This window comes from Sesamum indicum, linkage group LG6 (genome assembly GCF_026168435.1).
Source record: "Sesamum indicum cultivar Baizhima isolate 11 linkage group LG6, ASM2616843v1, whole genome shotgun sequence".
Taxonomy (NCBI): Eukaryota; Viridiplantae; Streptophyta; class Magnoliopsida; order Lamiales; family Pedaliaceae; genus Sesamum; species Sesamum indicum.
Genome location: NC_142662.1, coordinates 1,424,996 through 1,451,320, shown reverse-complemented (window position 1 = coordinate 1,451,320; position 26,325 = coordinate 1,424,996). Strand labels below are relative to the sequence as shown.

At 36.0% G+C, this 26,325-nt stretch overlaps 5 protein-coding genes and 1 long non-coding RNA gene across 9 annotated transcripts; 2 read left to right on the top strand and 4 right to left on the bottom strand.

The window, feature by feature from the left end:
* Window positions 1-795: 795 nt before the first annotated feature.
* Window positions 796-2,971, bottom strand: LOC105165669 (heterogeneous nuclear ribonucleoprotein 1). Its single transcript, XM_011084750.3, has 2 exons — window positions 2,666-2,971; window positions 796-1,964 (listed from the first exon to the last, which is right to left on the bottom strand). Exons 1-2 carry the CDS (start codon window positions 2,891-2,893, stop codon window positions 981-983), a joined length of 1,212 nt encoding a protein of 403 aa, XP_011083052.1. The 5' UTR covers window positions 2,894-2,971; the 3' UTR covers window positions 796-980.
* Window positions 2,972-4,792: 1,821 nt separating this feature from the next.
* Window positions 4,793-7,186, top strand: LOC105165670 (uncharacterized). Its single transcript, XM_011084751.3, has 3 exons — window positions 4,793-5,086; window positions 5,630-5,724; window positions 5,890-7,186. The coding sequence occupies exons 1-3, from the start codon at window positions 5,006-5,008 to the stop codon at window positions 6,983-6,985; spliced, it is 1,272 nt and encodes a 423-aa protein (XP_011083053.2). The 5' UTR covers window positions 4,793-5,005; the 3' UTR covers window positions 6,986-7,186.
* Window positions 7,187-8,460: 1,274 nt separating this feature from the next.
* On the bottom strand, window positions 8,461-12,212 carry LOC148787630 (uncharacterized). The gene is made up of 3 exons (XR_016065887.1): window positions 12,073-12,212; window positions 11,538-11,982; window positions 8,461-8,846 (listed from the first exon to the last, which is right to left on the bottom strand). It is a non-coding gene; the product is annotated as an uncharacterized LOC148787630 (long non-coding RNA).
* On the top strand, window positions 11,557-15,506 carry LOC105165671 (uncharacterized). The gene is made up of 2 exons (XM_011084752.3): window positions 11,557-14,854; window positions 14,979-15,506. The coding sequence occupies exons 1-2, from the start codon at window positions 11,557-11,559 to the stop codon at window positions 15,347-15,349; spliced, it is 3,669 nt and encodes a 1,222-aa protein (XP_011083054.1). The 3' UTR covers window positions 15,350-15,506.
* Window positions 15,507-16,827: 1,321 nt separating this feature from the next.
* LOC105165672 (protein PHOSPHATE STARVATION RESPONSE 1) lies at window positions 16,828-22,392 on the bottom strand. Of its 4 annotated transcripts, none has more exons than XM_088881532.1 (8): window positions 22,135-22,392; window positions 20,063-20,817; window positions 19,752-19,959; window positions 19,581-19,657; window positions 19,446-19,485; window positions 18,288-18,345; window positions 18,028-18,097; window positions 16,828-17,532 (listed from the first exon to the last, which is right to left on the bottom strand). In XM_088881532.1, the coding sequence occupies exons 2-8, from the start codon at window positions 20,714-20,716 to the stop codon at window positions 17,197-17,199; spliced, it is 1,443 nt and encodes a 480-aa protein (XP_088737658.1). In that variant the 5' UTR covers window positions 20,717-20,817; window positions 22,135-22,392; the 3' UTR covers window positions 16,828-17,196. The 4 variants fall into 4 exon arrangements, with proteins under 4 accessions (XP_088737658.1, XP_011083055.1, XP_011083057.1 ...); XM_011084753.3 differs by having other exon boundaries at window positions 20,063-20,802; XM_011084755.3 differs by having other exon boundaries at window positions 20,063-20,722.
* Window positions 22,393-24,277: 1,885 nt separating this feature from the next.
* LOC105165673 (large ribosomal subunit protein uL14x/uL14z/uL14y) lies at window positions 24,278-25,917 on the bottom strand. The gene is made up of 4 exons (XM_088881066.1): window positions 25,791-25,917; window positions 25,385-25,669; window positions 24,639-24,680; window positions 24,278-24,522 (listed from the first exon to the last, which is right to left on the bottom strand). The coding sequence occupies exons 1-4, from the start codon at window positions 25,801-25,803 to the stop codon at window positions 24,440-24,442; spliced, it is 423 nt and encodes a 140-aa protein (XP_088737192.1). The 5' UTR covers window positions 25,804-25,917; the 3' UTR covers window positions 24,278-24,439.
* Between the last annotated feature and the right edge of the window lie 408 nt (window positions 25,918-26,325).

The window sequence follows — 26,325 nt, the reverse complement described above, 5'->3', positions numbered from 1 at the left end:
AGATGGTTTATATGCTGTGCGTTGAAAGCAACAATATCTGAATGTATACATCTTAGTTGTGAGATTCAAATATTAATAACAGTGGACAATTATCAAGCATAAATTGACAAAGTTCATTTAAAAAACTTTTGTGTCGCCTTTAGGGTGTCAATACAGCCGGTTGCTGGATTACCATGTCATTTCCATACTAAAGAAAACACATTATTATTGCCTATAGTTGTCTTTTAGTATTGAACTTGCCGGCCTTAAGCCTTGTAAAAACAATGCCAAGGATGTTGTTTTTAACTTCTGTACTTATATGATGAACCGCCACCACTACCACCTTTGGTGTGGTGTTTGCAAATAATTGTCTTGATGATTCAGTAACTGTAGCAAACCGCTACCAGTCGCCAGTCGGTGATAGTTCGTTTCCTTTAGTTGAGATAGCTAAAGTAGGTTTTGCCAACCTACCCTTTCAAGTTAACCAGAGAGAAAGAGAGAGAGAGCTAAACACAAAAGTTGATTGATTGAATGAAGAAAAACACAATAGATTGACAGAAGGAAACTGGCCAAACTCTGCTCTATATCTTAGCTCATGCAAAGATGTATATACTAAGATGAACTATATACAGCATTGGAAAATGATATTGATGTATTCTCATAGCATATTAATAACTCCAATATATTCGGATTCTTACTATAAGATATAGTGATGCAAAGAAATAATCCCCTACATAAATGGGAGTGTCCGAATGAAGAAAAAGTTACCAATTGCCAAAATGATGTATGATGGGAAGCAATGACTGCGGTGAAGACTTGAAAAAAGGCAGAAGATAAATTAAATTTCCATTTATATAAAGCAACACAGAACTGTCTGCAAAACCACCTATTATTTTTGACAAGATATGTAATTCACTAGCAAGAAAAGCAGAAATCTATCATTATGATACCCTGAAGAACCATCTTGGATGGGAATTTAGATGCATCATGGACCACAAATCTCAAGCATCTGATTTCCACCTAGCATCAGGATGCCCTGAAGAACCATTACTACTATTATTACCATACGTCCTTCCCACGTAACTACCATTTCCACTTTGATGTCCAGCAGCAGCAGCAGCATCCGCTCCAGCATATTCGTTAGAGTTGTGTGTTCCACCATAACTATTATAGTTGTACCCTTTATTAATATATCGAGAAGCACCACTTGGAGATCTTCCGGCTGGGCCATAACCGCTAGGACTATTTCTGGATGGATTCCTCCAAGGAACAGAAGCCCCGTAGCTTGGAGTTTGATTGTATCCAGAAGCACCATATCCGGCAGTCTGGCTGCGCCACTGATTTTTCGAGAAATTAGTATTTGGAGAGCTAGCGTTCCCGTAGACTCCTGCTGGGCTGGTATAACCAGGATTGGCACTTCCATAAGCACCAACACCGTATCCACCATAAGCACTATAGGCAGAATTGCTATTTCCTATATAACCAAAGCTGGAGCCTCCATAGCCAGAGTACGGTGGATAACCACCAGTTGTTGGCTGCATAAATCCATTGCTTCCCATTTGACTACCGAACGTTCTACTGCTAGAATTGTAAGAACCATAGCCTTTGTAACTTCCACGGGCACCAGCACCAGTTACTGAGTCTTTAGGGAGTGCTCGTTTTACCTCAACAAGCTTCCCAGTCACCTCATGGAAGGTCTTGTGGAGAACTCTATCAACAGCGTCTTCTGTGGTAAAGGTAATGAAACCAAAACCACGTGGTCGACCAGTATTTGGGTCGTACATAATTACAACGTCAGTTACATTGCCAAAATCTTGAAAATATTCCCTGAATTCATCTTCACGTAAGGTAGAAGGCAACCCTCCCACAAAAATTTTCTTGGTTTTGAGATTCTCAGACCCTCCAAAATTTCCACCAGCACTACTAGTGCTTCCAGATTTCAAGGTTTGCTGCTGTTCTCTTGACATGGCTCTCTTAGCTTCAACCTGAGCAGATAAGCCAAAGGATATAATAGATTGCCCATCTATATATGTATACACATTCCATGAAAGCAGTAGAGCTGAAAAGACAGCCAAGATGAATGGGTAATATACATAGCAAGAAAAACATCTAAGATGGCATCTTCCATTATTTTCACAAGAATAGTGCTTTACCATGTGGAACTCATCCATCTCACATTGCTATAAAAAAACATCTTATACATGTAATGAGATCATGAGAATATAAAAGAAAACCATAAATCACAATTAAAAGTTCCTGATAATGCTGACTAACAATTTAGATAATCTCATCTATATAAAGTGCATATCAACCACTCAAAATCAGTACAAAAGGTAAAGACCAGAATATCCATTCGGTTCCAACGAGAACAGAATAGTTTATTCCGTTAGAAATATCATGCGATTTTCAGCTCAGGATACACGCATTATCGCTGCAAAGAGAATCATAGCAATAACTAAATAGAAAAACAGAGAACACATTTCTCTACATGAATGCATGCAGAAAATGGAAACAATAACCATTCATCATCAAAAGAAACCGACACGAGGAGACGGACGCACACAACACGTCCATCAAAGCAGTGCATTTCAAAATTCGAATAGCAAAAAACGAGCATCATTCTGTGATTTGATTAGATTAAACAAACATAAACTAGAAAAATAAAAAAACACATATGGAGAATTACGGTACGGCCATCGATGGTGTGGGTTTGCTGAAGAACGGAGGGAATGACGGAGGGATCGGAGAAGACGACAAAGCCGAAGCCCCGTGGGTGGGCGGTGATCCTGTCCCGCATGATCATGGTGTGACTGACCTCACCGTAACGGCTGAAATGGTCTTTGAGCCCCTCCTCCGTCGTGTCCCAGCCTATGCCGCCGATGAAGATCTTCCCCTCGTCGGAAGAAGAATCCATTACTGTGTGTTGTGCGTGAAAACCTCTGTTTCTTATTTCAGCGTTTGCGATCGTCCAATGCTCTTATTATTTGCGTTCCCTTTTTCTTATTGTCATTATTCCCTTTTTTTAAAAAAATAAATAAAATTAATTTCTCTAACGGTAGAGCTGGATTTGTGAGTTAGTGGGTGCCCTTTTTGGGCCCAAAGGAAGACCAATTGGGCCTACACAATTGGATTCAGCCCAACTAACAATGCATCCTCATTCTGATTATATTTAAATGACAAATTCAAAAAACTGAACATCCCAAGATTTCAATTGAGACTCACTTCTTTAAATTTAAGAACTGTATTATGAATGGCAGCAGAATGGGTTTGGGACCAATTTGTCTAGACTCCAGACCCGCCTACTTATGTGTCTCAAATTTGAAATCATATAATACCAATAATATTAATAAATAATAAATATTTTATTTTGGATTTAACTAATTTATTATTTTTCAACAAGTAATATTATATTAGAGTTAGACACTTTAATATAAATTTTGATTTAAAATAAATTATATAATTCAAAGATATATTCAATATTCAACTAATTTTTTACTGTTTTCAACAAGTAATATCATTTTAGTTGTAGGTAATTTAATATAGTTTTTGAACTGTAATAAATTATAATACAAACTACACATCCATGATTCAACTACTTTTTTATTTTTTCAATAAGTAATATAATTTTAGATCTATGTAAATTAATATAGTATTCGATTTAAAATGAATTGTATAATACCAACAATACATTCTATTATTTTTTTTATTTTTCAATAATAATATCATTTTAGACTTAAATAATTTACAATAGTGTTTTTAATCTGAATAGTTTTATACAAAAAATATATTCAACTAATTATTATTTTTTGCAGAAGATAGTATCGTTTTAAATTTAGGTACTTTAACATAATATTTTATTTAAAATTAATTATATAATATAAATAATATATTCAACTAATATTTTATTTTCTGTATTTTTTATATGGAGTTGGATATATACAAAAATTATTTTAAGAATTTATATTTAATACCATAATTTCCTAATAACTAATATTAAATATAAGTAATAAATATAAAAAAATATTATAAAAACTAAAAAGACGGATTCGAGATGGGTTTAGGATAATTCATTCAGGTCTGGGATATATGCAAAATTATTTAGGATTTATATTTAGGTTGATGAGTTTTTCATTTGGAATATTGAAATAATTTATTCCAACGTTCAATTCTTGGAGTGGGGTTTAATAATGAAAAAAATATTAAGTAAATGACCCTTTTACCATTGGATATAATAAAAAGGACTACTTGCACTTGTCTCTCCTAAGATTTAGTATAATTACACATAGAATCTTTATGATTTGAAAAATTATATCTAACACTCCTGAGGGTTGCTTTCGTCTAATAAATAAGTGTCCCGTTAGTCACAATTCACCAAATTTGATGATACTAACGAAAGAATTAGGAAAAAAAATCTATATTAATCCACGATTAACTTATTACTGATTTATTGCAGGTTAAATAACTTTTTTTTTATAACCAAATTACCTAATGCGTTTTCACGCGTTAATGCATATGGAGGTAGTTTAATCCGAAGATAATTATTTGACTTGCAAAAAGTTATAAATCAGTTAATCGAGGGTAAATATCAATTTTTACTCAATTTTTTTTATTAATATCAACAAATTTAGTGAATTTTGACTAATAAAAAAATTTATTTGTTAGACGAAAGCAAACTTAAAAATATTAGATGTAATTTTTTAAATTACAGAAAATTTATATATAATTATGTTAAATTTCATTGGAGATGAGTATAACTATCCTTTAAAAATTAAAAGTAAATATAAAGGGATAAATGGACACTACAACACGGGTCAATCATGTCAAACTGTAACGGTCACTTCCCTTTCCACATAAACCCTAACCCCACCGGAAACTCGACCGTTTTGCTGTCCTTTTTTTTCCCTCCCTCCATTTTTTCCTCTCCCTTTAAAAGTCCATGAAAACCCTTTAGCATTAACCTCTCCCTTTAATCATTTGAACTAATAATTCACAAAATCAAGAGGGTTATTGGGATTTTATTTGCTAAATGGGTTGTTTTCTTGGATGCTTCGGGGGGGCGAAGGATCACAACCGCCGCAAAAGGAGAAATAACCGGAGTGACGCTCAAGTAAAACACCCTTTTCCTTGATTTGCTCAATTTCCAGTTCACATTGTTTGCTTCCTTTTTTATTGTAGATGAAATTGTTGATTGCTTTTTGGAGTTCTGTTTATTATTTTTAGTAGTTGGGTTTAATTGATTAGGTATTGTAATGCTGTGCATTGATAGGTTGATTCTTTTGATGCCTCCCTAATAATCTGGGCGATTAGGCAGAGCTTAATGATTTAGTTATTTTGATCAGATTTTGGATTCTTGGTGCTTGTTTGGTTAGCAATGATTCTCTTTACAAAGAGAAGAGAAATCTTGAACTTCATTCAAGTGAGATTTGGTTGGTTCTTGTTTTGTGTTGATTCTTACAAGTCGAGCAACGGGCTCGACTCCTGTGTTGTTCGATTATTTTGTTGTTGACGTTGCTGTTCTCATTCCCTTTATCTTCTTTTGTTTTTGACATCAGTTATCATGGATAGCCCCCTCTTTCTTCTCTAAAAGTTGTTTATCTCAGTTCTTTATTGTGAATTGAGTAGATGATTAAACTATTGAATCTTGTCACAGAGAAATAGAGTTCAGAATATTCAGCAGGAAAGTGTAACGACTGCGGAACAGACCAACACTGAAATACTGCCGACCAACTTGGTTTCTGAGTTGATGTGAGTCTTTGATCTTTCTCAACTCTTTGAATGAAGTGAAACTTTTTCTGTTTGCTCTAACCTTTCTGTGACTATCTTCGTTCACCGAATCGATAATCCCATCTCCTTTCCTGTTTCATTCAATTGTTGTTACACTAGTAAACTTCATGTGGACTTTTGGTGCAGAAATAAACCTGATGGTGAGGAGCAACTGAGTCCAAGCCCAAGAAAAAGAGTCACATTTAACTCAAATATCACAACATATGAGCATGTTCCAGTTCAGGAAAGCGTTAATTCTCTGCCAGAATGTAATGAAAATTTAGGGAAAGAAAAGCAGGAAGATTTGACAGGGACAAGTCAATCAAATTCTCTATCGGAAGATGATAGTTCAGTCATATCCAGTGTCGGATCATATCCTCCAAACCATAGATACCATAATGCAAGAGACAGCGATGATGAAGCTGAAGAGTATGGGGACAGTGACATGGATGATTTTGCTGACTCAGATGATGAAGATGATTATGGTGACTTTGATGAACACACTGATGGTAAGATTTCTTACCAGGAAGTGTGTTCTAAATCGGTTATAATTGCATCGATGGAGTCGAGGACAGAAAGTCTTGCAGCACAAGTAACAAATGAAGAAGTAGAGAGTCGTATGGTGAAGATTCGACCACCTGATGAGGAAGTCGAGCCGTTTGGATCAAAAGGAAATGCAAGAGACAGAAATGGTTATATTAATTCGGTGTTCAACCCCATAGAGAATATTACTCAGTGGAAAGCAGCGAAAAAATCAAAAAGGGCGCATCAATTGACCCAACAGAAGGAGAACTCAGGTACCAACTTTGAAGCGCCTCATATATCTTTTAGCTCCAAATCAATGTTTAATCCAAAATCTAATCAAGTGAAGACGGGCAATCAAGAAATAGCAGTTGATGCAAGCCTTTCAAACTGGTTGGCTTCTCCTCCCAAAACCATGGTCTCCAAGAAGACTAGTTTCAGCGGCCTTGAAACCGTAACATCTGGGATGACCATGTCGGACGGCTCTAGTCCCCTTAGCAACTTTGAAGATAGACCAATTTTAGGTGCATTGACGATGGAGGAGCTGAGGCAAATTTCAGCGACTCCCTCGCCAAAACAGTCTCCCAGTCGAAGCCCAGACGAGATGCCCATTATAGGCACTGTTGGGACCTACTGGGATCACTTGGCTTCTTCAACAATATCCGGTTCAGCCTCTTCTTACAAGTACAGAGAAATGAGAATGGGATATGTTCTACATTGACAATAGTAAATCAGCACCCTACAAGCCGTCAAAGTTCAGACAAATGTATAGAGCATTGCATCCTAGTACAGCTGGTGAGATGGTTTTCGGTTGTTTCTATATTTTTGAAGTTTCTTACTGTGTGGATTCTTTACTTGGACTTGTGTATACATATTTGATTTGATTTGTTTGATTTTTTCCTTATATAATTATCATTTGATTTGTCTGTTGTACTCTTTATATCACTGCAATTTAGTCAATTGTTCTTTTGCCCCCCATCATTTTTGGGGTAGGTATTAGAAGTTCTTTCCAATTTATGTTGTCAAAACGATATGTTCTATGTTTCAACCCTGCGATGAACAATATTTTATTTATTTATTTACGTGAGCACCCTTTGATAGACTTGAAAATTTGATCAAACTGGTTGACATTGGACTTCAATTGATTGGTAAAAAAATGTTTGAATTCAATATGATAACTTAACAAATCAAATTTAAACTTAATTTTTTGTTTGATGAATTTTCCAACTCAGTTTGGTCTCGATTCAATTACAAAAGTCATAATAAAATATATACTGATAAACTTCTTTAAAAATGTAAAGGATAAACATTATATTCGATCCCTTAAGTTTTCGTTTAAAATTATTTTAGTCTCTCAAGTTCATTATTCACTTTAGCATCCCTAGATTTTAATTTTTGTCTCAATTTGATCCCTCCAATCATTTTTGGCGAAAATATAGCCGGAGTTTGACTTTTGGAAGGTAAAATGATCAATTTAAGTTTGATTTTATCAAATTAATCCTTTTTAAAAAATGAAACCATTTTTTTTATATACTTTTATATGGTATGATATTATTATATTGTATGAAAAATGAAAACATTAAACTCCTGTAAACATAATATTAATATATTGTTTAACTTAAAATAAAGGAGTCTCTCTCTCTCTTTTTCATTTTCAAAAGTGGACAAAAAATATCAAAATTATAATGAATTTATTAAATTTATCTAATCTAAAAACATCTTTAAAAAATCTAAGTTGGTTCTTTAATCTTGGGAGTTAGAGATATGTCTAACAAAATTGAATCTTAACAATATTGTTAAATATTAACAGCTACGATCTTGTAAAAAAATTGGTGGAATGTACTTTTTTTAGTTAGATTATTTGATAAATTTCCAATATATATAAAATTCATTTTAAGAGGTTTTCTAAATATATAGTCCCACTTTATAGAAAACCTCTTAGAATAAATTTTATACGTGTAAAATCCACCAAAGAATTTAGTTAAAAAGCATAATCTATCAATTTTTTGTTTGTAAATCTAAAGAAATAAAGAATTATTCACTTAGTTTCTTTCTTATTATATTTTCATATTAGATAAATTTTATAAAATTTATTCATAATTAAGATTTTATTTAACTACTAAAACAAGTATTGTTTATTTTAAGTTAAGCAATATATTATTATAATGTTCACAAGATTTCAAGGTTTACATTATTCACATAAGATAATTACAACATATTAGCATAAAAAATATAAAAAAAAGTTATTTTTTTTTGTGTGAAAAAGGATTAATTTGATAATTTTATGAACTTAAGAGACTAAAATGATAAATCAAATTTATTGATATTTTACCCTCCAAAGATTCAAAATCCGACTACATTTTCGCCAAAAAATGATAAGAGGGACCAAATTAAGATAAAAGTAAAGTTTAAGGATGCTAAATCCAAGAAATGAATTTCAGAGACTAAAGTGATTCTGAACGAAAACTTAAGGGACCAGATATAGTAATTACTCAAATGTAAAATTATACTTTCTCTTAAAAAAAATTGAAAATTATACTTACATCCCCTTCAAAGATTCTCCGTGTACAGCTGACCTTCTTCTGTCAAAGTTTGGATGAAAAATGCTGACATTAGCAAACGAAATCACATAAAAATTTCAATTTTTGTGTTTATAAAGTAATAAATCTAACATCTATACATGGAGTGAGATTCACATCATCCTATTTTTTTCTTTATAAGTATAAAATTATTACACAAAAATATTAAATAAGGGATAAAATTAACACATTACATAATTAATTTGCTAACATCAGTATTTTTCGTTCAAACTCTAACAAAAAATCAGTGGGGTGTAAGTTGTGTATAGTAGAGAGAATAAGTATAATTTTATAATTTTTTTAGAAAAAAAATATAATTTCATATTTTTTAAAAAATATAAATATAATTAATTTTAAAATATATTTAAAAATATTAAATTACTCGAATTTGATGGCATTTATTAAATGCGTTTCGACTCAAATGGATTTGTAGCTTTTGGATATGTGGTTGGATGGTTTCGGCTTTTACACCCAACAACTGTAAATCAAAATCTGTCTTTGTTTCAAATGCCATCATTGCGATTGATTTGTCTCTATCTCTAGAGAAAAAAGGCCCACTTGGGAGAAATCATCAAAACCAAAAACGCCGTGGGCAGTGTTAAGGTGTTCCAAGTTTACTGATAGTACTCCTCAAGTTTAGGCGGTTCTATAATTTTATAGACAAAATATTATGCATTATTGAATATGGTATTTCTTTGGCTCATGTTAAATGTGTTATATTTTATAATTTCATTTATTATATTTATTCGTTAACAACATATCTATTCAATTAATAATTTTTATGTTGATAATAGAACGATATCTCCTTCAGTACGATAATATTTTAAAATCCAATTTGAGTCGGTCAATTGGCCTCCAGTAGGACAGTTACTTGATTCATAAAACGATTCAATCCAATTCATAAAATCGGACTGATCTCAAAGTCGTTCAATTTTTTTGAAAATCGTAGATTGAACTGGTGACTCGGTAATCAAAATTTCATTAATCAAAAAGATGGTTAAGGGATATCAAATTCCAGCTACAAAGGTGAAATAAACTATTGCTGAAATTAAAGTGTGGAAGGGATGGCTGAAATTCAAAGTTAGCGTCAAAGTTGGTATGATTTAGAGAAGGGAAATATGGATGAAGTTAGATGGGGCGATATGATGAAACTAAAATGGGTAAAAAGGTAGTGGAATTAGCACAAGTAAATGTTAGGAAAATGGGTGACTTTGTGGGATAAATTAAGGTTAATTAACCTGCAGCCGGCACAGTAAAGTCAACCTTTTGAATCGCCACCATTTAATTTATATGCTGCAAAAAGTATATTACTTTATTAAAATGCAATCACATCATATACTTTATTTGACTTGACCAAATCCTAAATAAATCCCTAACTGAAAAACTAGGGATTCAAATGCTATTGGAAACATAGAACTCAACATAATTTATATAAGTGTATTATGAGTTGATAATAATAAGTTCATAATGCTTAATATTTTGAAATTTAAACGCAGCAAACTTATGTGGCAGTTTGATTTTCTTAGTTGGTTTAGCTTGTAGGGAGCGTTTACAATAACTTCTACTTTTATGATGGAAATAAGTTGTAAAAAAACAGTTACAAGTTAAACAGTAGTAAAAGTTGAAAGTACAAAAAAATTTGAGGTTTGAGTGTTTAGAAAAACGATTTAATACTTACAATTATACCAATACACTACAAAAGTGAGTTACTTACAATTTTGAGTTTAAATCAATTTAATCTAAACAGTTGAACAGCAGAAAGTATAAAACAAAAATATATTTTTTAACTTATTTTTAACAAGCTGACAAGTATTTATTCTAACTATTTGCGAGCACCACATTAATCAATCCTAATAGTTCACATATCATAAAACACAAATTCTAGTATAATAATCATAGACGAATCATAAAAGAGATAGTCAAGGACCAAAATCATCTCTAATTATGAATATACCACAGATGGGTGGGGTTGGGGTTGAGAGTGGTGGGGTATGGTGAGAATGACATGACCCACAAAAATTCGTTGTGTTTTTGGTATGCGTGATGATAGTTTGAAGTTGTGTTTTTTTTAATCATTATCATTATATTATAGTGAGTCCACCTTTTCTGGCTCTAACAACAGAACAATATGTTTTTTTTTTTCTAATGGTAGTTCAGAGGAATTGAATTGAATAGGGGTGATGGGAGCTAAAATGTCAACTCTCACATACTATTAACAACAATTTTGGTGACATAAATGCTTAGCCCTCAGACTTGAAAGCTTTGTTCAGAAGATATGGACACAGGGTATGGTCTCAAGTTCCGAAAGATTCCAATTTAAAGCAGGAGTTCGGTTAGTTCCCATGATGAACATTAGTAGTTTGAGGTGTATGGATCATTCTTCCTCAGGATTTCCTTTCAACTAGCACTATGAAAAAGAGGGGCCCATCTGTTTTCCGTTTCTTTCTTTTTTATTCTCAACGAGAACAGGAGAGAAATATGCACACCTTCTTAGTCTTATGAACATGTTGAACTAGAAACAAACATACCAGAATCCAAAGCAAGAGTAGGTGTTATATGTGTGTGTGTGTGTGTATATATATATAAATCAAAGCTACCATCATCTTTTGACTAAGTTTGGGTTCTGTAAAATTTCTGGGAATTCATCATTTTTCTACTATATGAAGCATGATAAATAGGCAAATGAAGAATTACCTTGATCGGAAAAGCAGGCATGAGTGAGTCCCAGAGAGCTTTCCTCTTCTTTCTTCATATTTTTCTGCTACCTTTGTTCCCTTTAAAAGCAGCATCCTCGGCAAGAGCAGAAGCAGAGGCACTTGTCAGGTGGAAGACCACCTTATCACCATCTCCTTCTCTCAATTCATGGTCCCTCAGCAACCTCAGAAACCTTTGCAGATGGACCGGCATCCAATGCAATAATGGAACCTCTGTTTCTGAAGTTAACTTATCAGGTGCAAATCTGGCTGGCAGTTTAAACCAGCTTGATTTCACCTCATTGCCAAATCTTACAAGCTTCAATCTCAATGGAAATAATTTCAACGGGTCAATTCCAGCTGGTATTGGCAGGTTCTCCAGGCTCACTTTCTTGGACCTGAGCAACAATTTGCTGGACGATCTCATCCCACCAGAGATTGGTAACCTGACAGAGATTCAGTACATTAGTTTCTACAACAACAATCTCATTGGTGAAGTTCCTTATCAAATTAGCAATCTTCAAAAGGTACAGTACTTGGATTTCGGTTCCAATCTCCTGACAACTCCTGATTGGTCTAGATTTCCGGGCTTCCCTCTGTTGAGACGCCTCAGCTTTTATTACAATGAACTCACTTTGGGATTTCCAGGTTTTATAACCAGTTGTCCGAACCTTACTTATCTTGATTTGTCACAAAACCACCTGACAGGTCAGATTCCTGAATCTGTTTTCAACAATCTTCTCAAGCTTGAATATCTAAACCTCTCTGCGAATTCATTTGAAGGGCCTTTGTCTGTGAATCTTACCAAGCTATCAAGGTTGAAAGATCTTCGGTTACCAAACAACTTATTCTCTGGCTACATTCCTGATTCTATCGGCCTGATATCTAACCTGGAAATTCTTGAACTGTTTAACAATTCATTCCAAGGAGATATTCCAGCTTCCTTAGGTCAACTCAAGAATCTTCAGTGGCTGGATCTCCGGATGAATGACCTGAATTCCACAATTCCCCCTGAGCTTGGCCTGTGCATTAACCTGACCTACTTAGCTTTAGCCCAGAATTCACTAACTGGACCTTTGCCTTTATCCTTGTCAAATTTGATCAACTTGTCGGAGTTGGGACTGTCAGATAATAGTCTTTCTGGTGATATCTCACCATTTTTTATCAGCAATTGGACCAAGTTAACATCGTTGCAGCTGCAAAACAATCGTTTCACTGGAGAAGTTCCACCTGAAATAGGCCTGCTGACCGACCTCAGGTATCTGTTTCTGTATAATAATACGTTTTCCGGTTCCATCCCACCAGAGATAGGAAACCTAGAAAACTTATTGAACCTAGACTTTTCAACCAACCGATTTTCAGGTGCAATACCTCTGACAATCATGAACCTAAGAAATCTTTCAATCCTTAACCTCTTCTCTAACAATCTTACTGGAACAATTCCAGCCATGATCGGAGATTTGACGTCACTACAGGTTCTTGATATCAACACTAACCAATTAAGTGGGGTGCTGCCAGAGTCCATCTCTAACCTCAGTAGTCTGGCAACCCTGTCTGTGTTTACTAATAATCTTTCAGGCATCATCCCTCAGGAGTTGGGAAGAAATAGCCCCCAGTTAGCCATTGTCAGCTTTTCCAATAACAGCTTCTCCGGGGAACTGCCCCCTGGATTATGCAGTGGCTTTAGCTTAGATCAGTTTACAGTGAACAACAACAGGTTTTCAGGGCCTTTGCCAGATTGCTTGAAGAACTGCTCGAGCTTAAACAGAGTGCGGCTGGAAGACAACCAATTTTCTGGAAATATTTCCGAGGCATTTGGGATTCATCCAAAACTTGAATTCCTCTCTCTCAGTAGAAATCAGTTTACGGGCCAACTTACACCGAAGTGGGGACAATATGAACAACTCACCAATCTTCAGATCGATCACAATAGAATATCTGGAATGATCCCTGCTGAGCTAGGGAATCTGACAGAGCTGCGTGTTCTTGCCTTGGATTCAAATGAATTAACAGGTGAAGTTCCCATTGAACTGGGAAATCTGGACCAACTGTTGAATCTCAATCTAAGCAACAATCAGTTGACTGGAGAAATTTCCCAAACCATTGGCCAATTGACAAGGCTCCAATATCTTGATTTGTCAGGAAATAAATTCACAGGAAATATTCCAGCAGCCCTTGAGAATTGTGAAAGCTTGCAAAGCTTGAACTTGAGGAATAACTTCTTATCAGGGAACATCCCTACTGAACTTGGAAACTTGATGAGGTTGCAGTACTTGTTCGACCTTAGTAACAATTCATTTTCGGGGAGGATTCCACCATCACTAGGGAAGCTTACCTCTTTGGAAATTCTGAACCTGTCGCACAACAATCTTTCAGGCAGAATTCCTGCAGAATTATCTGGAATGATTAGTCTGAGAAATTTTGATTTCTCCTACAACAGGTTGTCTGGTCCAATCCCATCTGGTAATATATTCAGCAATGCACCAGCAGAATCATTCAGTGAAAACTCTGGTTTATGTGGAGCTGCAGCAGGATTATCTCCTTGTGAAGCAACCTCTTCAACTCCCAAGTCAAAAAATAAGGGGACAAAGATTGTTATTAGCATCATTCTTCCTGTTGTCAGCCTCATAGTTCTGGCAACCATTATTGCTGGATTTCTCATTCATCAGAGGAGAACCAAGAAATATGATGAAGAAGCCAAGAGTACAACCAAAATTCAGGATTCTGAATCACTCATTTGGGAAAGAGAAGGGAAAGTTATGTTCCGGGATATTGTCCAAGCAACTGAAGATTTTAGTGAGAAATACTGCATTGGACGAGGAGGATTTGGAAGTGTTTACAGGGCTGATTTGCCAACAGGACATATTGTAGCAGTCAAAAGGCTCAACATATCAGATTCAAGTGATATACCACTGGCAAATCGTCATAGTTTTGAGAACGAAATTCGGACTCTGACGGAAGTGCGGCATAGAAACATAATCAAGCTCTTTGGATACTGCTCCAGGAAAGGGTTGATGTACTTGGTCTATGAGTATGTTGAGAGGGGTAGCTTGGGAAAAGTCTTGTATGATGATGAGGAGGCCTTTGAGCTGAACTGGGCAAGAAGGGTGAATATTGTCCGAGGATTGGCTCATGCACTTGCTTATCTCCATCATGACTGCTCCCCAGCTATTGTGCACCGTGATGTATCAATAAACAATATTCTACTGGAGTCCGAGTTCGAGCCACGTCTCTCGGATTTTGGCACAGCAAAACTACTGACTTCTGATGCATCAATTTGGACAACAGTTGCAGGCTCTTATGGTTACATGGCACCAGGTAATGAAGTAATCTACATTTTCTACTTAGATAAAGCAAGCATTCTATGCATGTGATGCCTCTGTTAGCATTTCCTAGCTTCTCTTTCCATATAAATGACAAGTTTCTTCCTCTAAAAATGCAGAGCTAGCACTCACCATGAAGGTGACAGTGAAATCTGATGTTTACAGCTTTGGAGTGGTGGCCTTGGAAGTTATGATGGGAAAGCACCCAGGGGAGCTCATATCTTCACTATCAGCAAAAGCAGCACTGCAAAGTGATTCGGATGTGCTCGTGAAGGATCTGCTCGATCAACGGCTTCCGCCTCCCACCGGCCAAATAGCAGAGGAAGTGGTGTTCGTAGTCACCATGGCATTATCATGCACACGGGCTACACCAGAATCACGGCCTAACATGCGGTTTGTTGCACAAGAGTTATCAGCTTATACTCAGCCTTACCTGCCAGAGCCACTGGGAACAATAAAAATAAGCAAACTAACAAATTTCTCAAAGTAGGATTCGGTGATTTGCGTGAGTTTGTAATAATCTACACTTGCATTGTACAGCACACAATAATTAAGTGGAGATTATGTAATCATTAGGTAACAATGAGTGTTCATATACTTATATTTACGGCAAAACTCTTCGAACACCTATTACAAACGCCTCTAAATTCTCATTGTTGTAGAAAGGCCAGCAAACCAGAAACCAACCCTCTTAAAATACTAGGAAACATCTCCTTCCATTCTTCTCCAAAACCAATCTTGTCTCCACATATCCTACACGATCAATTCCGATTTCATATTGTTCAAGTGTTTGAACTCAATCATACTTATAGCACAAACACATCAACACGAACACGATAGAAACATAGAGATACCAGATAATTAACTATTTACGCGATCATAAATAGGAGGAATTAAAGATAAGTTATATACCTCATCGACATGCAGACAAGGAGTTCATGGCGTAAACAAGCCAGACATGGCAGCTAGACATTAATGAAAATTCGATGTAGGAAGAGATTAGAGGAAAAGGGTTTTAATCAAGACTTCACAGAGAAGTTCAGAGTGTGTGTGTGTGTTGGGGGGTGGTGGGGAGGGGGGGGTTGAGCTTCCATCAGCGCATAGAAGAGGAGTTCTGTCTGTGTTATATCCTTAATTAATTCAAAATTTCTGTGATAGAAATATTTTATTCTTTCGGTACTTCAAATTATAATAATTTAATATAAAATATAATAAAAAATATTATTTTATTTTTTGGTATTTTTTTTAAAAAAATATTTGAATCTTGATTAGTTATTAAATTTTTAAAAGTAGAATTTTGTCATATTTTATAATTTTTCTAAAAAACTTTAAACCTTCGCTCTCATTTTGTTTTTATATGAAATATCTATTTTAAACTTTTGTTTCATATGAATGTCGAAAAACTAAATAAATATTCCACAAGAATTATTATTTTAAAAGTTGTATTTTAATAAATATTGAGAGTTTTTTTTAATCTTTGTAATTATTCACAAACTACAATATTAAAATAAAAAAAAATTGAAAAAAAAAGATAATCTCAATAATTTTTTTACATTTAAGTAATCCCTCTAATGGAATACCATATTATATTATCTCATAGCAAATTATACATACCATACATTGAACCAAATAGCAAACAATGCTAATGGAATTAATTATCATTTCATTTTCTATCCCACTCAATCCTATCATGTTTAATCCTATTACATGAATCAAATCAAACCTTAATTAATTAAACGGTTTTACGATATATATATTTTAATTTTTGAAATAAAGAGTATAGAATAGTTAGTATATAGTCATTTTATTGAATAATAGGTAAAATTCAATTTGCAGTGTGATTTCGAAATGAGTCTCTTTAATTTGTATGCATAATCGGTTGTATATGATTGAATTGGACAATGCGAATTCTCTCATCTTTGGGCATAACGCACATCTCGTAAACATACCCAGAAAACAGAGCAAAGGTTTAGTAAAGGTAACCTTATTATATTCACAGACCCCATATTACTAAATCATGGGTCCTCATAATCGTTGGTACAAAATGAGGCTTTGAGTATTGAATCAGAAACATATTCTGGGGGAAGAACTGGCTTCATTTCCCAACCAAAATTCCTCACTGAGCCTAGCTCAGACGCCGCAAATGAAGAAGGAATACGAATCTGAGACAGTAAAAAAGAACTAAGATTTGAGGAACACACAAGCAGATGCCCACAAGAGTTTCGTCTAACAGAAGAACCAGAACCCACCACCCTTGTCAAGCTTACTCTAGTCCTATGCAAGGCTCGGTCATCCATGTATCAGTTTGGTCTTGCTAGTACTTAGAAACAATGGGGCCTATTCGTGCAGTTTTGCACGTTTTGGTGGTGGCGACTCTACTTTTCCATTGGGGTTTCCAGGAATTTCAGAACCAGGTATGTTTTGTTGCTGTTCCATCATCTGAGAATTTTCTCGTGAACCTGTGGCTGTATTAGCCGGATCACCTCCTTGACTGCTGTTATCAGCTTCTACTCCTGAATTGTCTCTGGCCCGCGAATTTTGAATGGCGTCTGTTTCTTCAGCAGAGGATGAAGCCCCCTTGAGTAAGTCCACACCCGACTTGCACTGCTTCTCAAACATCATCTGAAGATACCGCCCTTGTTCTTCTATTCGGAGCTGTAGATTTCTTTGAATCTGCAATTATAACCAGGTATAAAGGTAGGAAGACAAGAATAGTGCATCATCTCCTGTTACCACAAACAGCTAGAGCCATAGAGAAATCATGTCTACTTCACCTATAAACACATAAACCTGAAAATCAGTATCTTGGCTTCACTAAGCTACATTTCTTAAGGCTGCATCACTGATAATCAGGAAGCTATCAAGCAAGAGAAGAGCATTACAGCTCTTTATGATAATTTATTATTATCCATGCTGTGGATAGCAGAACAGGCGCACTAGAGCTTATATTTCTATAGGTTTCAATAGCACTAGCAAGATCAACTTCAATGCAATAAGTTAGGAATTTGCAGGTTTTGGCATGCATCAGAAAGGTAGATACTCCATCCGCATATCAACTTAACCATTTATCTACATATTGTTCTTCCCATAACATGTGACCTACTCACTAGACCAACTCAAGATCACCCAACAGTCGAATAACAAATTTCAGAAAGGACAAGGTCTTACCTCAAGTTGTTCGTGAAGCCTCTTCTGGACTTCCATCTGCAACCTCAAAGCTTCGGTGATCTCAATACCTCTGTTCCAAAACCAGATATGCACAACAATCAGCTGGAAAATATATGGTATAGAGCAGCTTACTTTAGATATCAACATATGAACCACTGCATTTTTTCCAAGATGCCATTCCTCAAATTTTCATACGCAGTGTGTCTGACCCAGTTAGCACTTTCAATAATCAAGATCCAAAGAAGAGAAACCAAACTTACGTTTTTAAGTCAAGTGATGAAAGTTCTTCAATGGAGGCCGATTTTCTCTCAGAAGATCCTGCAATAGAAAAGATGGCTTCCTTTTCAGGTCACAACAAAAGATTAATACTGTTTATGTGATTTCAGAGCATATCAGGTAAACCCATAGTCTTTTTCAATCACTTTGAGTTATGAGAATTCAAACACAATGTAGCCGGGGGGAAAAAAGAGAAACAAATAAGAGGCCAGAAAACAATAATGCTGGAACGGGAGGGTGGAAGATTCATGGGCAAGTTTCAGAAAATCTTTTTCTATTTGATAGAAAGTGGGAACCACATGAGGAACCTAGTAACAAAAACTACCAGAGGGGCACAATTGAGGAAATCAAAGCAAAAGTGCACTTTGAAATAGGCTTGTCAAAGACAATGCATCATCATCACGAAAACTGCACGTTTCAGAGTCACAAAAGTGACTGAACCAAATCAATGAGAAGTATAGGTTTAAAACTGATTATGTCAGAACCAAAAATTGATTAGAAATCATCTTAGCGAGGTGAAATCAATTATTCTTTCATTACAAGTCATGCTAAAAAAATAGAGTCAGTTAAATGACATGCTCGTGTATAATTATCTAGAATGTTGAATTCAAGAAAACATCAAAAGGACTTGTGTACTCTTCTAAGGACGAATCAGGAGAATCAAAGGAAACTAACTACATGCCCGCAACCAAAAGAGAAAACAGAAGGAAGACGAGAAGAAGCTGTTGGCCTTTATGGGGTTGAAAGAAAGCAGTATCTCAATCAAAACAAACTAACTATATGCCCGCAACCAAAAGAAAAAACAGAAGGAAGACGACACAAAGCTATTTGCCTATATGGGGTTGAAAGAAAACAGTACCCCCATGATAGGTTTTCTTCCTATGGCAGCACTGTTTCTTCAGGTGTAGCTGGAGGCTGTTGGGATATATGGGTTGCATTGAGATATGTGGAAAAAGAGTGCACTCAGAACAAAGGAAACGGGGAAAAAGCAATTTCACTCTCCTGATATGATAATTACTGGCACTAGCTGCACCTTTATCTATTTTAATCTTATAGTATTGATGGGAGAATGATGAAGTAAGACTAATCTGAAGACAAGACAGCAAAAGAATTGGAGCAAAAGACAGGATATTGTCGCGCACCTTCCATGGTCTCAGGTTTGTATCTAGCCGTACGGTACTTCTGTAGTTAAGAAACAAATTTCATATTTAATAAAAGATAATAAATGCAGGTCAAGATAGATATAGATCAATAACACAATCATAGGTAATACACACCTGTAGGTGGCTTTTAACATGATAGATTGTCAAACCTTCAACTTTCATTAGCTTCAGCACACCTTTGGGAGTAGCTCCTGCCATAAAAATTGGAGTAATTGGAGCAAATGGTGGGCTCGTGATTTTTATCTAGATCTTTTTTCAAAGCAGTTAAGCAAGAGAGAAACCTACTTTCACTTCCACCAAGTTTGTTGACAGCCTCCACAAAGGCCTCATGAAGTTCAGGTGTCCAACGCATGCGTTGCTTTGCTGGAGCAGAACTGGTGGAGGGTGACTGAACAGCAGCATTGCAAGTTTCTCCAGGTGTAGCTGGAAGCTGTTGGGATACATGGGGTTGCACTGAGATACTTGTTGACTGTCTGGACATTTGATGCAACAACTAAGACGCAGGAAAAAGACAGAAGTTACAAACAGTTCATGGTCTCTATTGAATGGAGAAAAATAGAATGCTTTAAAACTCATGCATAAAGGAATAACTCAACCTTGACATCTGGAGCTGCAACACTTGTATCAGCAAGAAGCTCATTCCAATCAGTCAAAGCATCATTATCAGTAATAAGCTGATCGGCCCAATCCTGCCAATCGTTCGGTCTATTGGGATCCTCAGAAGGAATGGCAACGGCACCAATGTTGCTACCATCAAGTTGACTATTCTGTACTGCGCCACTCACTGGAAAATCAAGAAAATCAGGTAGTGCATCCGTACACCACGATTCGTTATGATCTTTGTTATAATGACTGGATGCTGTCGACTGGAGAACCCCAGAATCAACAGAATGTGGTACTAGAACAGAAGACCCACTATTTGCTGATTGAGAAATGAAAGGGGGTTGTCTTGGATGCTTTTCTTGTTGTTGGCTGGATGAAAAATGAAGATCATTAGAAATTCCTGAAGATGAAGAAAATATATGTCCAACAACCCCACTGTTGGAAGACAATGGTGCAACATTAGGTACAGGATGTTGCATGACTCCCCTCTCCAGGAAACCCTGCTGGGTGTCGGAAAAATCCGGATATCTTTCATCTCTAGGATGCAGATGAACAGGCAAAGAAGAAGATAAAGCTCCAGATGCCCCACAGTTATTAAGTTGTCTTCCACCTGGTCTTTGAATCGATAAAGCTGGTTTTGTTTCCATTCTTGGCTGGTGTGCAAAAAAAAAAAGCAAGTATAAATTATGAAGAACCAACTCAGCTTCTTCAGTCAACTTTGCAGCCTGTGTTCCTGCATAACAGTATACTGACAAATTCATAACTAGAAGAGGTAAATTCGCTGCATATTAAACAGAAAATTCACAATCAATATTAACTTTTCTCTAAAGTTGCAGAAGTAGCAGCTTAGCTCTATGCAGATCATCCAGGCACAGAAATAATTTGTGACTAGTCAAGTTAGGTACAAGTTTTCACATTGATAGGACAATCCAATATGACAACATAAAACCCACTATTCCAATTCCAAAATGCAATGCAGCATGAAGCCAGAAAGTCAGAGCTGGAATGCTTTCATCTCTCCACCTGATTGCTCCTGAAATACATTTTAACTAAGTGTGGAGACGGAAAGCTTGCTCATTCTATTTCCAGCTGAGCAATGCGGTCTTGAAGCAAGTATAACGTAGTACAAGGTTCACACTTCGAAATGGATTTCTGGTCTGGTTCTATTCTACTAATGCCCTACTGTGCATTTCCATCTTCTAAGCTTAGCTATTCAAAAGGGGTTTATGACAACTAAACAGCTTGAACTCAACTTGAAAAAACTAAATCAAATTGTGTCAGGTGAGCCTAAAGAACAGTCTATTTTCTGATAACTGAAAACAAAACCAGCCATCTTCCTCCTAAAAGATGGCAAATAGTAGAACTGGCTCATGCACCAAAGATAAGTCAGATTAACTTCACCACAACAGCAATTAGGTGTAAAAACCTGATAAATGATGGATTTGTGGATAGATGGTATTTTTTCATCAGAGATTCGTTACAGAGGGCATTGGATCTCATGCAAGATATACCTTGAAGAAATTGTCATGTTGTCTCTGGCTTATAAGTAACATCCTGTTGCATTACTAGTACCAATTATGAACTCTTTAATTGACAATCTTGCAGGGCATCAGTTGGCAAATGAACTTAACCAGCAAGCAACAGTGCACCACACCCATTCAACTGTGAAACATGTTGTCCTTTATAGATCCGAAACATCAATTGGTACTAACTCAAAACACCTGATGAAATCAAATCTCGTACACCAAAAATCTAAAATAACAAGTTGTCAATCAACAGATAAGTTCTCACAATAAGAAAAGAAGGAAAAGAAAAATCCCACGTCCAAGCTACGAACAAGATCAAACCATCAACAACACATGCACACCCAACTTCAGAATTCAGAAATTCAAAGAACCCTAAAGAAAAGAAGAAGAATCTCAAAATCAATAAAAAACTAACGTGGGGTCATAAATCATGATTTATAAAATTCAAATTCAGAAACGCATAAACTTCAAGCGCATATAATTAAACTAAATCCCACCAGTTGGAGAAAAAACCACAAACGAACTCATAAAATCCTTACCTAAAACCACAGAACAATCAGTAGCCGAGAATGGAACAGCTCCATCTCGAGCTATTGAGCCGACAAAAACTAGGCCACAGCTCAATAAACACCGAGCTATCTCTACGTATAGGGGGTTGCAAGTGTGTCGGCCGGAACGGAGAGTTGGGTCTGTAGACCGGGGGGGTTTCCGTCACCGGCGAGTGGTCAATAGAATTGAACGGTGGAGGAGTGCGCCTTTTCTTTTGCTGCCTCTTGTATATGGGTTTTGGCTTCTTCCAAATTTTTATGCTCCAGATCTTCGTCACGCGCCCTCTTGGAGCGTGTCTCGTTTGCCCCCTTTATTTGTTACTTTCACTTGGGTTAATTAATATATTATATTTTTTTTTATCCTTTTTTCTAGTTTCTTATTTTTTAGGCCTGAAAACTTGTTTTCGACTCAGATAATGTATTTTTTACTGTCGCTTGGGTTAATTAATATATTTTATTTTTTATCCTTTTTTGTTGGTTTCATAATTTTTTAGACCTGAAACTCATTTTCGACTCAGATAATGTTTTATAAACTAGTATGCCAGTTGTGTGTACGCAACTAATTTTAAATTTTAAAAATTAATTATAGTCTTTAAGAATTAAATTAAATAAAAGATATTAAATGTTTAAAGATTAAGCTTATATCATTGATTGTGTATTAGTGACTTTTAGTAAACATTATAATCTATGTAACGTAATTTTTCTAATACAACAATATATTGGTTTTCTCTTCTTCTACTACAATAATGGACCCGCTAATAAATAATTTTGCAAGTATATTTCAATAAATTTGCCCTGCCCTTAAATAATGATCGGATATTTTCTTTTACTTAGAAAAAAATATAATCTATTTAGTAAAATTCAATATTTTCTCTTTTTATTTCTTTATTTGTTTGGAAAATGTGTTTTTTAACCTTGGAAGCCGGCGATGAGTTCAATGAGGTGAAAAAGATGCAAGTGTAGAGGGATGGGGGAGTGTGGGTCATGTGTGTGGGACCCGCACTACCAGATAGTGGCTTGTGACTGGTCAGTGGGAGGGAGTGGCAGTGCCTCTCTTCATCTCCCCACCCCCCATTTGGAATTGCGTCTTATAATTCATTGTTTATGCATTAATAATTTGTACATAAGCTCTGCCCTCTCATTATTTTATAGAGAGAGAAAGAAGAATAATAAATAAATATATATATGTATATATATGGTGGTGTTTGAGGTGGGTTAAAGGGCAATTGGTGATGCACCCCTTTTTGTTGCCTTCTCTGGTTTCTTCTTCTACATTTGGCATAAGAGAGTGGTCCTACTGAGAGAGGGTTGTGCTGACACGAGTCCACCATGTAATGGGGTTGATTATTACAGCTTCAATTACCCATCTACCACTTTGGTTGAGTGTGTTTGTGTCGGGTCATTTTCCAATACAGAATACAATTCCTATTCCATTACATTACAGCAAGAGGAAATCAAATCAAGGTTACTCATGTGGTCATGGAGTTTTGATTAGCCAGGAAGACGGGGGCGGCTGTTGGATTACCAGCTCTTACCAAAAAGCCACCCCGAATCCAGTTCAAAGAATCAAATCTTCTAAAGAGATTCTCAAATCTGAATTTCTCTTCATAATTTCAACTCCCCTCAAATGGATTAGCCTCTCGCTATCTCTATATCTTCACAAGGAAAACATTATATTCCACCACTTACAAGGCCGCCATGGCACTGAAAGAGGGGATTCTCAAATTAGATGGGGTTAAGCATTGGTGATTCTACAACACTGCACTACAAAATTCTCATCTAAACTAGTTTTGATCAAATTGAACTAATTGTCTGTCTTACTTGGATATTAATCATATTTGCTGTATAATATGATTAGCTCTGGACTGACCCAAACTGAAGCTAAAACTTTGCACCAGCAGACCTATCACTACCCATCCATGCGGATCGGGATCAAAACAAGGAATATACTTATTTCAGTCTATGATGCAGGGAAGTGCCTGGACAACAAGTCACTTCATGCGATCCCATCAAGAACCTAGATTACACGACAACCCAATATGACAATCCCACAAAGCGCTTGTTACTATTGCATTGTCCACCACCCAAATTATAATCAAACATTATCTGGAATGCTACACAGAATCAACTTCACTTAACAAGAAAAGCAAATGAGATTAATGCCTCAAAAATAAGGTAACTGGTTAATTTTTCAAAAACTCCCAAATAACATTCTTATCTCACTAAGATTCAACTTCACTTTATCAGCAAAATAGAGAAACAAGCACAAAATTTCAACAAATCCAAACTTCAACATCTAAACAATAGCATTGGCTGCACTAGCAATCCTAGGCCACAGATCAGCACACTCTTTTCCAATAGGACCCGTGATGGCAGAACCTACACAATGAAACCATAGGAGCAAGAATTATGAGTCGGGTATTTCAACATGTTTTCTATAAAGCATCTGAACATGGATGAAAAAGGCCTGTGCAAGTTACAGGAATGAGCATTACCTTTCATTTCACCCTTAGGATTCACAATGACCCCAGCATTATCTGTAGATGCAAAAAAGCCAAGAATCAGCAAACATCTATGTTCATGACTAAACAGATGAATAATCAGCACTACCCGACCCAGAAGACAAAAGACATCAAATCACGCAGAGACAGGAAGAATCACATGATTGGATGCGTGTAAAGAAAGACATGAAGCAGCTATAAAGTTAACAGGCAATCATATACTTTAACATTAACCTTATAACTTTAGCAATTTGTTCTCATACCTTGTGTACACGAAGCTTTTCAAGAAACAAAGCACAAAACAATAAGGGAGAAACTAAGTTCACTAGGACCAATCAGAAAAGTTAACTGGGACCATAGAGAAGGTGTATGCTTCATCATAAAGACAACAAATACGCAATTAAATACCGTCCAACTTTCACATAGGAACTAATCACAGGCGTAGTTTAATTATTATCAACGACCGTAGAATGGAGAAGCACAACAAACATGCAATACAAGAGAGACTGAAAATTGATTCATGAACTGATTGGGATGCTTGTATAAGCAGCAGATGTTAACATTCAAAGTTTCGACATATCATAGTTCAACAAAAGCAAATAAAAGCAATTTAAGTAACAAGCAGCAAAGCAAAACTTAGCAACGAAAACCTCGACAGAACATTAACACAATTGTTTTGCCCAATCAAACCGAGAAAGACAACAAATTGCAGAAAAGTAAGCTCGCAATAGTAACCGTACCCTCGAAGTACATGTAGACGCCGTCCTTTCTACGCCAAGGCTTGCGTTGTCGGACAATGACCGCGGGCATGACCTTCTTACGGAGATCGGGTTTCCCCTTCTTAACCGTGGCCATGACCATATCGCCGACGCAGGCGGAGGGAAGCCTGTTAAGGCGTCCCTTGATCCCCTTCACCGAAATGATGTAGAGGTTCTTCGCCCCAGTGTTGTCGGCGCAGTTCACCGTCGCCGCCACCGGAAGACCCAGCGACATCCTAAACTTGTTACCCGCCGTTCCTCCACGTCCTGATGTACGCAGATACACACACAAATACCATCAATAAACGCAGAGTTAAGAGATATAGAAGAAAATTAAAGGCATCAGAAGCACAATAGATGAACTGGAGTTGAATGATCGGAAACCTACCTCGCTTCGACATTTTGGCCTCCTCTCTCTACTCCTCTCTCCCTCGTCTGGAAATGAAAGCGGAAGAAACAAATAGGAGGCTGCTAGGGTTTTATATGGAAGGTTAAAACTTAAACGAGCGTGCCGAATCTGGGCTAGGGTTTTGTCGATGTTTATGGAGCTATTGGGCTGAACAATAGGTCCAATGACTAAATCTATTGGGCTTAATAATAGGTCAGAGTCCAAATCAAATCTCATTGGAGCTGATGCAATTATTAAGCCCAAGTTTATGTTTGGGCTTGGCCCAACTTTTCTTGTGTTGGGAAGTTAAAGTGATCAGTAGTGGACTCTATTGATTTTTAGTATAGATAATGACACTGTCTCCTTCTAAAATTTAGTATAATTATATATAAATATTTTATAGTTTAAAAATTATATTTAGAATTCTTATTATTTGTTTTATCTAAAATATAAGTTTTTTTATTAATTAAAATTTATTCAATTTGCTGATATTTGTAAAAAAAAATTGAATAAAAATTAATTTATTATTAATTGA

What these genes read in the sequence shown, in the direction of transcription:
- LOC105165669 (XM_011084750.3), bottom strand. Translation starts at nt 2,893, where the DNA reads ATGGATTCTTCTTCCGACGAGGGGAAGATCTTCATCGGCGGCATAGGC. An exon ending in ACACCATCGATGGCCGTACC is followed by an intron (nt 1,965 to 2,665) that starts GTAATTCTCCAT and finishes TTATCTGCTCAG; the next exon opens with GTTGAAGCTAAGAGAGCCAT.
- LOC105165670 (XM_011084751.3), top strand. Translation starts at nt 5,006, where the DNA reads ATGGGTTGTTTTCTTGGATGCTTCGGGGGGGCGAAGGATCACAACCGC. An exon ending in ATAACCGGAGTGACGCTCAA is followed by an intron (nt 5,087 to 5,629) that starts GTAAAACACCCT and finishes ATCTTGTCACAG; the next exon opens with AGAAATAGAGTTCAGAATAT. An exon ending in AACTTGGTTTCTGAGTTGAT is followed by an intron (nt 5,725 to 5,889) that starts GTGAGTCTTTGA and finishes CTTTTGGTGCAG; the next exon opens with AAATAAACCTGATGGTGAGG.
- LOC105165671 (XM_011084752.3), top strand. Translation starts at nt 11,557, where the DNA reads ATGAGTGAGTCCCAGAGAGCTTTCCTCTTCTTTCTTCATATTTTTCTG. An exon ending in TTATGGTTACATGGCACCAG is followed by an intron (nt 14,855 to 14,978) that starts GTAATGAAGTAA and finishes CTAAAAATGCAG; the next exon opens with AGCTAGCACTCACCATGAAG.
- LOC105165672 (XM_088881532.1), bottom strand. Translation starts at nt 20,716, where the DNA reads ATGGAAACAAAACCAGCTTTATCGATTCAAAGACCAGGTGGAAGACAA. An exon ending in TTGCAGCTCCAGATGTCAAG is followed by an intron (nt 19,960 to 20,062) that starts GTTGAGTTATTC and finishes CCTGCGTCTTAG; the next exon opens with TTGTTGCATCAAATGTCCAG. An exon ending in CAAACCTGAGACCATGGAAG is followed by an intron (nt 18,346 to 19,445) that starts GTGCGCGACAAT and finishes TTTCTATTGCAG; the next exon opens with GATCTTCTGAGAGAAAATCG.
- LOC105165673 (XM_088881066.1), bottom strand. An exon ending in CGTCTACATGTACTTCGAGG is followed by an intron (nt 24,681 to 25,384) that starts GTACGGTTACTA and finishes TTGCATCTACAG; the next exon opens with ATAATGCTGGGGTCATTGTG. An exon ending in TCCTAAGGGTGAAATGAAAG is followed by an intron (nt 24,523 to 24,638) that starts GTAATGCTCATT and finishes TTCATTGTGTAG; the next exon opens with GTTCTGCCATCACGGGTCCT.